The following is a 13,026-nucleotide window of genomic DNA, read 5'->3' as shown; positions in this document are numbered from 1 at the left end:
TATATAATAACTTGCATATAATTTTGTGTGTGAGAGAATATTAGGGTTGTCAAAGTTAAATCAATAACGCGTGAACACAAATTCCTTTTAATGCCATCAAGTTTTTTGACGTGCGATTAATGCCTACGTGTTCTGTGCCCCTCCTCAACTCCTGGGAAATCAGGAAGTGGTGTAGCGTGAGCAAGCAATGTAGTGAGTAATTGGTTAACGCAAGTCGTGATAAAGTGCACTTATGTACGGAATCAACTTATATTGTTGCATTGTGACTGTTTACATAAAATGTGTGGGTTTTTTATTTTTATTTTTTTTTAATTTTTTATTTTTAAAAAATTATTTTTAAAATATGCTTTTGATTTTCCAGACAGGAGAAGAGATGATGTGTTAATGTCCAGGGTGGGTGGTTGTGTGTGTGTGGGTGTGCGCATGTGTCTGTCTAAGCGTGGAGGCTGCGCACCGGTGTGAGTTTGTTTTATTCTGAGAAATTTGTGAGTTATGTAAGTGTATAAATGCAATTTTTGCTCATGAATTGTACTGTATATTTCCCAGTGAGTTATTGCATTTTACTGGAAAACATCTTTATGAGCTGTGTGGTTTAACAAATCTGTTTTTGTTTGCTTGTTTGTTTGCTTGCTTGTTTGGGTTTTGTATTTTTGTTTTCTTTATTTAAAGATAGCCAACACTGTGGACTCTGGACAAAATCACTTAGTTTGTTTAGTTTACTTTATTGCATAGTTTGAGGCTGGACGTTAAGTACAGGATTAGAGGAAAAGAATTTGTTCACACTGAATTGTGCTAAAGCCTCAATTGTAAAGTTAAGGCTACTTTTTTTTTTTAATGCAATGGGGGAGTAAAATACCTGAAAAAATAGTTTTTACTATGTCCAGCCTTGTCCTTCCTGACCTGGCCACGTACATTTGCAAAAAGCAAGCATAGTTGTCAAACAAAACAAAAAGCTTGAAAAATATCCCTTTAAGGTACATTTAGAACAGATTTAAAAAAAATGTGTGATTAATTTGCAATTAATTGTGAGTTAACTATGGACAGTGATGCAATTAATTACGATTAAATATTTAAATCGATTGACAGCCCGTGTGTGTGCGAGAAATATGGACACACGTTTTACTGGGAAATATGACACTCATGCTTTTTGTACAAGCTACAGCTGGGACATGGAGATGTAAAACCATGACACAAATCTCTGTCACTTGTGAGGAAATCGATGAATTATTTTGATAAATTTGGGTGCTTTTTATTTGTGAATGTGTTTATCATAAGAACATCATGTTGACTTGAAGATATGAAGTTTATCTTCTCATGTTGGAAAGCTAATTTTTCATGTGAAATACATGACGGACCTGAGCGACACATTTTCTGGATGACGTCGCTCCCAGTTTTCCCGCTGACTGGACGCACGTTGTCAAAATGGCAAACCGGTTCAAAATTAAAATCCTTTTGATTAACTTGTTTTTGTTGATGTGTCCATATAATATAAAGAGCATTACACTGTGGCATGAACATATGAAGTTTATCTTCTTGTGTTGAAAATATTTTAACTCATGTGCTTCGCTCACTCATGAATATATTTGCCACTCAAAGATAAACTTCATATCTACTGGAAAAGATGTGGTGTGTGTCTGTTGTGGGTTTTTGTATTGTTTTTAATCTGTGATCTTTGTCAGAGCCCAAGGATGCTTTATAAGATGTTGCATGGTAAAACAGGTTATGAGGATGGTTGTTGTATTAGCATGATACATTGTTTTGTGCCCCTCTCCCTTCCTTAGGTCTTGTTCTCCTGACCCCACTGAAGCCATTTTAAATCGTGTGAAGCAGCTCGGAGAGACTTTTAAACAGGCCTACACCAAACACGCAGATGATCTTCCGGGAGCTCATATGGGTTAGAAACCTTCCACAACTTTACTATATTTGAAGTTCTGCTCCACGTTACGTAATGCTTATTTCTACAAGTTCTGATCACTACTATTATACTTTTACTATTTCCTCATAGAAAATTTCACTTTTCTACTGCACGTCTGCCAGGCCATGTCACTTGAATATAGAGTTCTATTTATCCCTTTGTAACTGCCAGGAATGGTGAAAATTGCATATCTTTGTCTGCACCCAAACACATGCCGAGTTGCCCCTTTATTCATAATATGCTGCAGAATGTAATATAGAATGTGCTGACCCAGACACATTGTGATGGTTCCAGGCAAAGATGGCTGCATAAAAGATGATTGTCAATAGTGCGTTATAGGTCACTTTGTGACTTTGTTGATAGTTCTTGCCTTCAAGAATGTATCCAGGTGATTTCGCATTGCCCTTGGTGGCTCATACTGGTGGATGTTGAGTTACAGTCATGGGGGGGAGAAGTGCAATTGTTTTTATTTATTTAGGCCTAAATAACAATTGTTCCCAACTTCTATAAACAAACGACTTCAGGTGGCCAAAAAAAACCAAAACAGATTTTAATGTGTCCTTTAATATGTCAAGAACTACATCTGGGAAGGGTTATAAGGCCATCTCCAATCAATTTGAAATTCACCATTCTACAGTGAGGACGATTGTCTACAAATGGAGAGCCTTCGAGACAGTTGCCAGTCTTCCCAGGAGTCAGCATCTCAGCAAATTCAATCCAAGGTCAAACTGATTAATGCTCAGAGATGTAAAGAAAAAAAAAACCAACAGCTACATCATGTGAAAAACAGGCCTCTGTAAGCACATTAAGTCAAGTCAACTTTATTGTCAAATATGCTAGACATGCTCGACATATAGCACAGATGAAATTACAGTCCTCTCTGACCCACAGTGCAAACAGGCAATGCAATAAATAAAAAATAGAATAATTGAAATAAACAATACAAACAGTATAACCACTCTAGATAAGAACTGGACATGGACTAAGCACTCATAAATAAAAAATAGAATAATTGAAATAAACACAAACAGTATAAACACTCGATAAGAACTAGACATAGACTAAACACTCAGATAAAAATAGAATAATTGAAATAAACAATACAAACAGTATAAACACTCTAGATAAGAACTAGACATAGACTAAACACTCAAATAAAAATAGAATAATTGAAATAAAAAAAACAGTATAAACACTAGATAAGAACTAGACAAAAACTAAACACTCTGTGTGTGTGTGTGTGTTATTTATATTTATATATATATATATATATATATATATATATATATATATATATATATATATATATATATAATAATGCAGGACTGACAGACAGCACAGAGGCACTAATCATGGCAGCACAAGAACAGGCCATAAGCACAAGAGCCATAGAGGCCAGGATCTACCAGAGTAGATCAGACCCAAGATGCAGACTGTGCAAAGAAGCCCCTGAAACAGTCCAGCACATAGTAGCAGGGTGTAAGATGCTAGCTGGATCAGCGTACATGGAGAGGCACAACCAAGTGGCTGGGATAGTATACAGGAACATCTGCAACCAGTATGGAATAGAAATACCCAAGTCCCAATGGGCCATACCACAGAAGGTGGCTGAGAACAACAGGGCCAAGATTCTGTGGGACGTCAGCTTCCAGACTGACAAACAGATCCTGGCTAACCAACCGGACATAGTGGTGGTGGACAAAGAGCAGAAGAGGGTGGTGGTGATAGATGTGGCGATCCCAGCTGACGCCAACATCAGGAAGAAGGAACATGAGAAACTTGAGAAGTATCAAGGGTTGAAAGAGCAGCTGGAACGGATGTGGAAGGTCAAGGGTTGCGTGGTCCCCGTGGTAGTGGGGGCACTTGGGGCAGTAACCCCCAAACTGGGAGAGTGGCTCCAGCAAATCCCAGGAACAACATCTGAAGCCTCAGTCCAGAAGAGCGCAGTCCTAGGAACATCGAAGATACTGCGCAGAACCCTCAAACTCCCAGGCCTCTGGTAGAGGACCCGAGCTTGAGGATGACATGGATACCACCCCCCCGCCGGGGGTGAGAAGGAGATATTTTTTTTTTTTTATATATATAGATAGATAGATAGATAGATAGACACACACACACACACACACACACACACACAAATAAATTGAAGCAAATAAACAGTCAAGGGCACTTGAGGTATAGCAGGTAAACATGAGATAAGCAGAATAAACAATAAACTAATAGCTGTTAAGGTGAGGTAGTGCGGAATAGTGCAAATGAGCAATATAAAGTGAAATGTGCAATCCTTGAGTTCAGTGTGTTAATGAACGTTGAGTACGTGTGTGTGTTGGGGGGGTGGGAACTGTGAGGGTGACATGTCCGATGCTGAAGGGGGGGGGGCAGGGGGCAGAGAGGGGAGGAGGGGCAGAACAGGGAGGGAGTTGAGCCTCCTGACCGCCTGGTGAAAGAAACTGTCCTTGAGCCTGCTGGTTTTGGCCCGGAGACTCCGCAATCTCCTCCCTGACGGCAGCAGGCTGAAGAGGCTGTGAGATGGGTGGGTGGGGTCACCTGCAATCCTGATGGCTTTGCGGGTGAGGCGGGAGTTATATATATCCATTAGAGAAGGGAGAGAGACACCAATGATCCCCTCAGCTGCTCTCATGATGCGCTGCAGAGTCTTGCAGCAGGACACGGTGCAGGTGCCGTACCACATGGTGGTGCAGGTGCCGTACCACATGGTGGTGCAGGTGCCGTACCACATGGTGGTGCAGGTGCCGTACCACATGGTGGTGCAGGTGCCGTACCACATGGTGGTGCAGGTGCCGTACCACATGGTGGTGCAGGTGGTCAGGATGTTCTCCATTAAATGTTTGTTCATGAAGGCACAAGGTTTTGACTTGTTTTGCAGCCACAGGACTGAAGCAATGTTTTAAAGAAGAATGGGTCAAACTTTCTTGAAGACTATAAGACACTAATAAACTCATAATAAAAACAATGATGTTTAAGTTATTGCTACTAAAGGCCATTCTACATGTTGCTGAATTATAGGATGCACTCCCCACCTAGTTTCTGAATGTTGGTTTACTTTTGGGGAGCAAAAAATAACTATATATTAAAATCTACTGAGCACAGTAGACAATTGTTATTTAGGCCCTGATAAATAAAAACTGAATTAGAATTGAAGAAACATACTTTCTTTTTCTCATGACTGTATGAAATGTACCACACCCTATCAGTAAACCAATGTGTATAATGTGTTTATGCATTTATTTGTTATTGTTTGTCATTGTTATTATCCCATCTTGGCTGCAGACTTTGCAGAAAACCATCTGAAGATAGCGGAAATATTGTATTTTAAGATTCTGGAGAATGTTATGGCTCAAGAGATTAAGAGACTCCAGGGTAAAGATATGACTGTAAGTATGTAAGGGAAGAATTAAACACTTTTGTTGTGGTGCATGTTTTATTTTAGTAGTTCTTAGTAGAGAAATAAGGCTTCAACACATTAAAAACATGCACATAACACATTATTACTGTGAGAATATGTTAACAATTGGATTGAAAGGTCCTGAAACTTCTAAATGCCTAAAATTATTATACCTTTTCATGACTCTTGACTATAGATGTTGCAGAAAAACGTAGCCTGAAGTAGCTGAAATACATATTGTTCCACTGACTAATATTGATAGATATACTTTTCTCCCCCCTCTCATTAGGGGCTGTTAGAACAGCATGTGTTCCACTGTTCTCTTTTGGCCTGCTGCCTGGAGGTTGTGCTGTTTGCTTACAATTCTCAACGAACCTTCCCTTGGATTTTAGAAACCTTTGAGCTTGGACCATTCCATTTTTATAAGGTCAGAATAAAAATACATATGATGTTAATGTTCTGGTTTGAAACAATTGTTCATTATAACTAGGTTTGCAGCGGTATCAGGTTTTTATGGTATGAAAACCGGCTCAGAAAATATCACCGTATAAGGTGGTATTATTATTATTATTATTATTATTATTATTATTATTATTGGTGGTGGTAGTAGTATCAGTTAAAGTGAGCCTTAAAGGAATGAAAACACATCACATTGAGTGTTTGACACCCCCCCCCCCCCCCCCCCCCTTTTTTTTTGGGGGGGGGGGGCAGTTTTGTGTTTAATCATGATAGTTTATGTTCATTAAAATAACTTGTCTTTGGACAGTGTTAAACATTTTGTAAATGAGGACTGCTTTGTTCAAAGATTTATTTCTTGTATCAGGAAAAAGCTTGGCCCAGTAGAGTTCGAGATTTTTCGACTTTCCTGCTCTGAGTAGTTTCAGAACCTCAAAGAGCTTAAAGGGCTCTCTGGGTTTTTACCATTTATTATTGTAATCTTATAATAATAAGCCTCTGGTTACGGGTATATCACTGAGAAAGAAATTCCTTAAAAATCCAGGTTGAATTGTTATTAACTAAAAAAAAAAAGGATTGCATAAATTTCTTAATTCAGTCTATGTAGAAGCCTGCAAGTCCATATGACAAATGTCTTACTACTGAAATCAGTCAATGTAGTTGAAATATCTTTCTACGAATGTGAAAACACTGGCATTATTGTGCCTCAGAGGATCGTAAAATAATGTTGAGTTGTTGTGTATGCATGTGTGAGCAGGTGATAGAAGTGTTCATCCGCTCTGAGGAGGGCCTCTCTAGAGACATGGTGAAGCATTTGAATGTTGTGGAGGAGCAGGTGCTGGAAAGCAGGGCTTGGACCAAAGACTCAGTACTGTGGGAGGCATTAGAGAATGCTAATTCTAAAGTCCCTACTGTAGCAGAGGTATGGATGCACACACCACTGCGCAAGGAACATAAATCTGCTTTGTAGGTGATGTTTTAATGTTCACAATGACAGCACTAGTTATTCTCAATTGGTTTGCTACATTGAGACAGTTACATGAAATACAGTTGTGGTCAAAAGTTTACATACAGTGACATGAATATCATCTTGGATATGAATGTTATGGCAATATTTGGGCTTCAGTAATTTCTTTGAACTGTTCTTTTTCTGTGGAAGAATGTACAGCATACATCTTTTAATTAAAAAAAAACTAGAATTTGGTGCACAAGTTTTAATTTTCTTTGAGTTTTCTGAAATCAACACAGGGTCAAAATTATACATACAGGGTCAAAAATTTACATACTCTCACTTAGATGATTAATTCAGAGGTGCTGAAACTTCCAAAATGTATCTTATCTTGTCAGGGCCGAGGTCTCTCAACTTCCTGTTAGTGATTATGATTGACTATGGCTGGTAGCTTCTCTGTGCCTTCATAAAAAAGGGTTTGTTTACAGCACTCATTGGATTGACCAACACACAGTAAAATGGGAATGTCTAAGGAGCTCAGTGCAGATCTGAGAAAGAGGGATTGCAGGTATACACAACTTTGGAATGTCTTTTGGAGCCATTTCTAAACAACTGCAAATTCCAAGATCAGTTCAAACAATTGTATCCAAGTTATTGTGAGGTGTAGCCACTTTGCCAAGCCACTTTGCTTCAAGAAAACCCAAACTGTCACACTCAGCTGAAAGGAAATTGGTTTGGATGGTCAGGAACAACCTGGGAACCACCGTGGCACAGCTCTGCCATGAACTGGAAGCTGATGGATCACTGTCTACCGTTCAGATCACCATGGACTAAGAGGCTGCCTTCCAAGAAATAACCCCCTGCTCCAAAATTGACACCTTCAAGCTTAACTAAAGTTTGAAGCTGACCACACGGACAAAGAAGCCTTCTGGAGGATAGCTGTATGGTCAGATGAGACAAAGATTGAGCTGTTTGGCCACAGTGATCACCATGTACAGAGGGACACTGTACCAGCTGGTGGTGGTGGGAGGATCATCATGTTCTGGGGCTGTTTTACTGCCAGTGGAACTGGTTCATTGCACAAAGTGGATGGAATAATGAAGAAGGAGGACTACCTCAGAATTCTTCAGCATAAACCATCAGAAACTTGAACACAACTTGGGAGTTACAACAGGGCAATGAACCCAAACGCATCAGAGCTGGTTGTGGAGGATAAAGCAGGCGAACATTAACCCTTTGGTGACTGACCCCTTGAAAATGGTTCCTCCAGGAACGATGACGTTTCAGTTGTCAAGACAACGGAAAAACTAAAATACAAAAACAGAAAGATACGTCACAATGCTCTTGTGCACAAAACAAAATGCTCTTGTATTTGTATTTTAGTTTTTCCGTTGTCTTGACAACTGAAACGTCATGGTTCCTGGAGGAACCATTTTCAAGGGGTCAGTCACCAAAGGGTTTTAAGCTTAAAACAAGTCCTGACTTCAACCCTATTGAAAATATATGGACCGTGTTTATAAGTTGAGTCCATACCAAGAAAAAAAAACAAATTTAATTGAACTCTACCAATTCTACCATAAAGAGTGGTGAAATATCCAACCAGAATTCTGCCAGAAGCTTGTTCATGGTAAACAAAAATGTTTGGTCAAGGTGAATCTTGCAAAGAGACATTTTACCCAAATATTAGGCGTGCTGTATGTGTATTTTAGACCCTGTATGTATAATTTTGACCCTGTGTTGATTTCAGAAACCCCAAAGAAAATTAAAACTTGTGCACCAAATTCTAGTTTTTTTTTAAATTAAAGATGTATGCTGTACATTCTGCCACAGAAAAAGAACAGTTCAAAGAAGTTACTGAAAGCCCAAATATTGCCATGACATTCATGTCACTGTATGTTAACTTCTGACTACAACTGTGTGTATAATACACACACACACACACACACACACACTATATTTTTATATATATAATATAATGTAAATAAAAAAATAATGCATGTGTTTTTTACTGGGAAATATGCCACTCGTATTTTTCATATGAACTATAATTATGACACATTTTTCAATGAATTGTTTTGATAAATTTGGGTACTGTCTCTGTTTGTGACTTGTCTATATAATAAAAAGAAAATTACGCATTGGCTTGAAGATGTGAAGTTTATCTTGTGTTGAAAAACTTGTATTTTTCAAACAAAATACATTGCGGATCTGAGTGACATATTTCCTGATATCTTTACTCCGATGACGTCACTCCCAGTGTTTTCCCACTGACTTGACGCACGTTGTCAAAATGGTGAACCAGTTCGAAATTAAAATTATTTTGATTAATTTGCATACATTTTGTGGCTGTGTCTACATAATATCAAGAAAATTACATAGTGGCCTGAAAATATTAAGTTTTATCTTCTTGTGTTGAAAAATTTCACTCATTCAGTTCACTCACTCATGAAATATACATTCACCACTTAAACTTCATACAGTGTCTTGCAAAAGTATTCATCCCCCTTTGTGTTTTGTCCTGTTTTGTTGCATTACAAGCTTTTATTTATTTTATTTAACCTTTATTTAACCAGGAAGTCCCATTGAGATTAAAAATCTCTTTTTCAAGGGAGACCTGGCCAAGATAGGCAACATTGAAAACTGTTACAGACATACAATATAAAAGAACATCAATAAATACATAGAGACAATATTACAACATTAAAATCGAAATTATACATTAAAAACACCGACATCTTAAAGAAGTCATCTCTAGATCCTTCAGTTTAGCTTTAAATTCGTTTAAAGTAACAAGACAATCTAATTTAAACACATTTTGCAGGTTGTTCCATGCCATAGGAGCTGAATAAGCAAAGGCCTTTTTCCCAAACTCAGTACGGACATTTGGGACTAAAAGCAGATAATGATCAAGGGAACGCAAGGAATATTGTCCCATAATCTTTGGCACCATGAAAACACACAAATAAGGTGGAAGCAAACCCAAAATGGCCTTGTGTATATAAAGGCGTACCAATGATGGAGCCTGCGAGTGGCCAAAGAAGGCCATCCCACCCGAGAGTAGAGGTCACAATGATGAGTCAAGCCTTTTGCATTTGTTATAAATCTCAAGGCAGCATGATACACTGAATCAATCTTATGGAGATACTGAGCAGATGTATTTCTGTACAACAGATCTCCATAATCTAAAACAGATAAAAAAGTAGCAGCAACAAGTCTCTTCTTAACCTCAAAAGAAAAACATAACTTATTGCGAAAATAAAAACCCAGTTTAAGTTTCAGCTTTTTCACTAGCTGGAGCACATGTGCCTTAAAAGTGAAAGACTCATCAATTAAAACCCCCAAATATTTATAAGAGCTGACCATTTCTATGCATCTTCCGTCCAGAGTAACCACAGCAGAGGTTTGTGGTCTGGTCTTTGAATTGCTGAAGATCATACATTTTGTCTTTTCAGCATTAAGAACAAGCTTCAACTGGATTAAAGTATTCTGAAAAGCATTAAATGCATTTTGCAGGTGTTCAGTGGCCAAAATAACAGTAGAGGCACAAGAATAAATTACCGTGTCGTCAGCATAAAAATGAAAATTTGCATTTGGCACATTTTGTCCTAGGTCATTTATATATAAAGTAAATAAAAGCGGACCTAAGACAGAACCCTGTGGAACACCTTTATAAATAGATACAAATTTTGAACAAAGATCATCATATTTAATACATTGAGATCTATCATTTAGGTAATCTGAGAACCATGCTACTGCTTGCTCTGAAAGTCCTAAATTAAGAAGTCTAATCTTTAAGACACTGTGGTCAACGGTGTCGAAAGCTTTAGATAAATCAACAAAAAGTGACGCACAGTGCTGTTTCCTATCAAGTGCAATCAAGATGTCATTTACTACCTTCAAGCCAGCAGTGATGGTGCTATGCTTCTTCCTAAAACCTGACTGATAAGTAGAAAGAACATCATTGTTGAAAAGAAACTCCTTTAGCTGATTACTAACCAGAGTTTCAAGTATCTTGGCCAAAACTGAAAGATTTGATATTGGCCTATAATTATTCAAACAGGCTGGATCACCTCCCTTCCATAAAGGCAGGACAAAAGCAGACTTCCACAATTTAGGAACAACCTTGGTTTCTATAGAAAGATTAAAAATATAAGTTAAAGGCCTCGAAATAAAATCTGATGCCAATCTCAAGAAATATGGCTCAATAAGATCAGGCCCTGGTGCTTTTCTAGGATCCACACCCTTCAAGGCTTTACAAACTTCCTGCACAGAAAAAGGTACAAAATTGAACACTTCCCCAGTATTCACTGTAACTGGAATTAAAATGGATTTTTGGGGAGTTAGCGCCATTTAATTCACACAACATGCCACTTTAAAGATGCAAATTGTTGTTTCTTGTGACACAAACAATAAATAAAATGAAAAAACAGAAATCTGGAGTGTGCATAGGTATTCACCCCCTTTCGTATGAAACCCCTAAATAAGAGCTGGTCCAACCAGTTAACTGCATGAGTCACATAATTATTTGATTAAGATCCACCTGTGTGCAAAGTGTCACATGATCTGTCACATGATGTCCATAAATCAACCTGTTCTGGAAGGACATTGACTCATAGTACATCAAGCAACATGAGAACCACGATGAACGCCAAACATTTCAGAGACAAAGTTGTGAATAAGTATAGATCAGGTTGGGTTATAAAAAATAGACCAAACTTTGAATATCCCACGGAGCACCATTAAATCCATTATAGCAAAATGGAAAGAATACAGTATGGCACCACTACAAACCTGACAAGAGAAGGACACCCACCAAAACTCACAGACTGGGCAAGGAGGGCATTAATCAGAGATGCAACAAAAACACCAACGATAACACTGAAGGAGCTGTGAAGATCCACAGCGGAGATGGGAGTATCTGTACATAGAACCACTTCAAGCCATACACTCCACAGAGTGGGGCGTTATGGAAGAGTGGCCAAAAAATAAGGAAACACTTTTGGAGTTTGCCCAACAGCAGGTGGCAGACTTCCCAAACACATGGAGTATTCTCTGGTCAAATGAGACTAAAATTGATCTTTTTGGTCATCATGGGAAATGCCATATGTGGCGCAAACCCATCACCCTGAGAAGCATCATTTCTACAGTGAAGCATGGTGGTGGCAGCATCATGCTGTGGGGATATTTTTCATCTGCAGGGACAAGAAAGCTGGTCAGGACTGAAGGAAAGATGGATGGCACTAAATACAGTGCAGTTCTAGAGGAAAACCTGTTAGTCAGCCAGAGGTTTGAGACTGGGACGAAGGTTCACATTTCAGCAGGACAATGATCCTAAACATACTGCTAAAGCCAGACCTGAAGTGATTTAAAGGGAAGCATTTAAATGTCTTGGAATGGCCTCGTCAAAGCCCAGACCTCAATCCAGTTGAGAATCTGTGGCAGAACTTGAAGATTGCTGTACACCAACGCAGCCCATCTATCTTGAAGGACTTGGAGCAGTTTTGCCTTGAGGAATGGGCAAAAATCCCAGTGGCTAGATGTACTAAGCTAATAGAGATGTACCCCAAGAGACTTGCAGCTGTAATTGCAGCAAAAGGTGGCTCTACAAAGTATTGACTTTGGGGGGGGATATCTATGCACACTCCAGATTTCTGTTTTTTCATCTTAATTATTGTTTGTGTCACAATAAAACAACAGTTTGCACCTTTTAAATTGGTAGGCATGTTGTGTAAATCAAATGGTGCTAACCCCCCAAAAATCTATTTTAATTCCAGCTTGTAATGCGACAAAACAAGACAAACACGAAGGGAGATGAATACTTTGCAAAGACACTGTATCTTTGCATGGCTGAGTAAGATCCTCACACACATACTTTTTGCTTTAATTATTTAGGATAATATCCATTTGTGTGTGTGCGCGCGCATGTGTCTGTCTATCTTTCTCTTTGTGTGTACAGTATGTGTCTACTTACAACCCCGATTCCAAAAAAGTTGGGACAAAGTACAAATTGTAAATAAAAACGGAATGCAATAATTTGCAAATCTCAAAAACTGATATTGTATTCACAATAGAATATAGACAACATATCAAATGTCGAAAGTGAGACATTTTGAAATTTCATGCCAAATATTGGCTCATTTGAAATTTCATGACAGCAACACATCTCAAAAAAGTTGGGACAGGGGCAGTAAGAGGCTGGAAAAGTTAAAGGTACAAAAAAGGAACAGCTGGAGGACCAAATTGCAACTCATTAGGTCAATTGGCAATAGGTCATTAACATGACTGGGTATAAAAAGAGCA

The 13,026-nt window shown here is 38.5% G+C and overlaps 1 protein-coding gene across 5 annotated transcripts in view; it reads left to right on the top strand.

Annotated features, from left to right (window-relative positions):
- Positions 1 to 13,026, top strand: part of rbl1 (retinoblastoma-like 1 (p107)) — a 140,706-nt gene that overhangs the window by 71,519 nt on the left and 56,161 nt on the right. For all 5 annotated transcript variants that reach the window (XR_009654522.1, XM_060919182.1, XM_060919180.1 and 2 more), the window contains 4 exons: positions 1,782 to 1,894; positions 5,207 to 5,310; positions 5,611 to 5,748; positions 6,535 to 6,699. Coding sequence is in view for 4 of the 5 variants with exons in the window: in XM_060919182.1 (XP_060775165.1) it covers positions 1,782 to 1,894; positions 5,207 to 5,310; positions 5,611 to 5,748; positions 6,535 to 6,699 (520 nt within the window). In the remaining variant the exon portion in view is untranslated. The remainder of the gene's footprint in view (positions 1 to 1,781; positions 1,895 to 5,206; positions 5,311 to 5,610; positions 5,749 to 6,534; positions 6,700 to 13,026) is intronic.

The sequence above is a fragment of the Neoarius graeffei genome, chromosome 4 (assembly GCF_027579695.1).
Source record: "Neoarius graeffei isolate fNeoGra1 chromosome 4, fNeoGra1.pri, whole genome shotgun sequence".
Taxonomy (NCBI): domain Eukaryota; kingdom Metazoa; phylum Chordata; class Actinopteri; order Siluriformes; family Ariidae; genus Neoarius; species Neoarius graeffei.
Note: the sequence above shows the minus strand (reverse complement) of the source record. Positions and strands in the feature narration are given on the sequence as shown.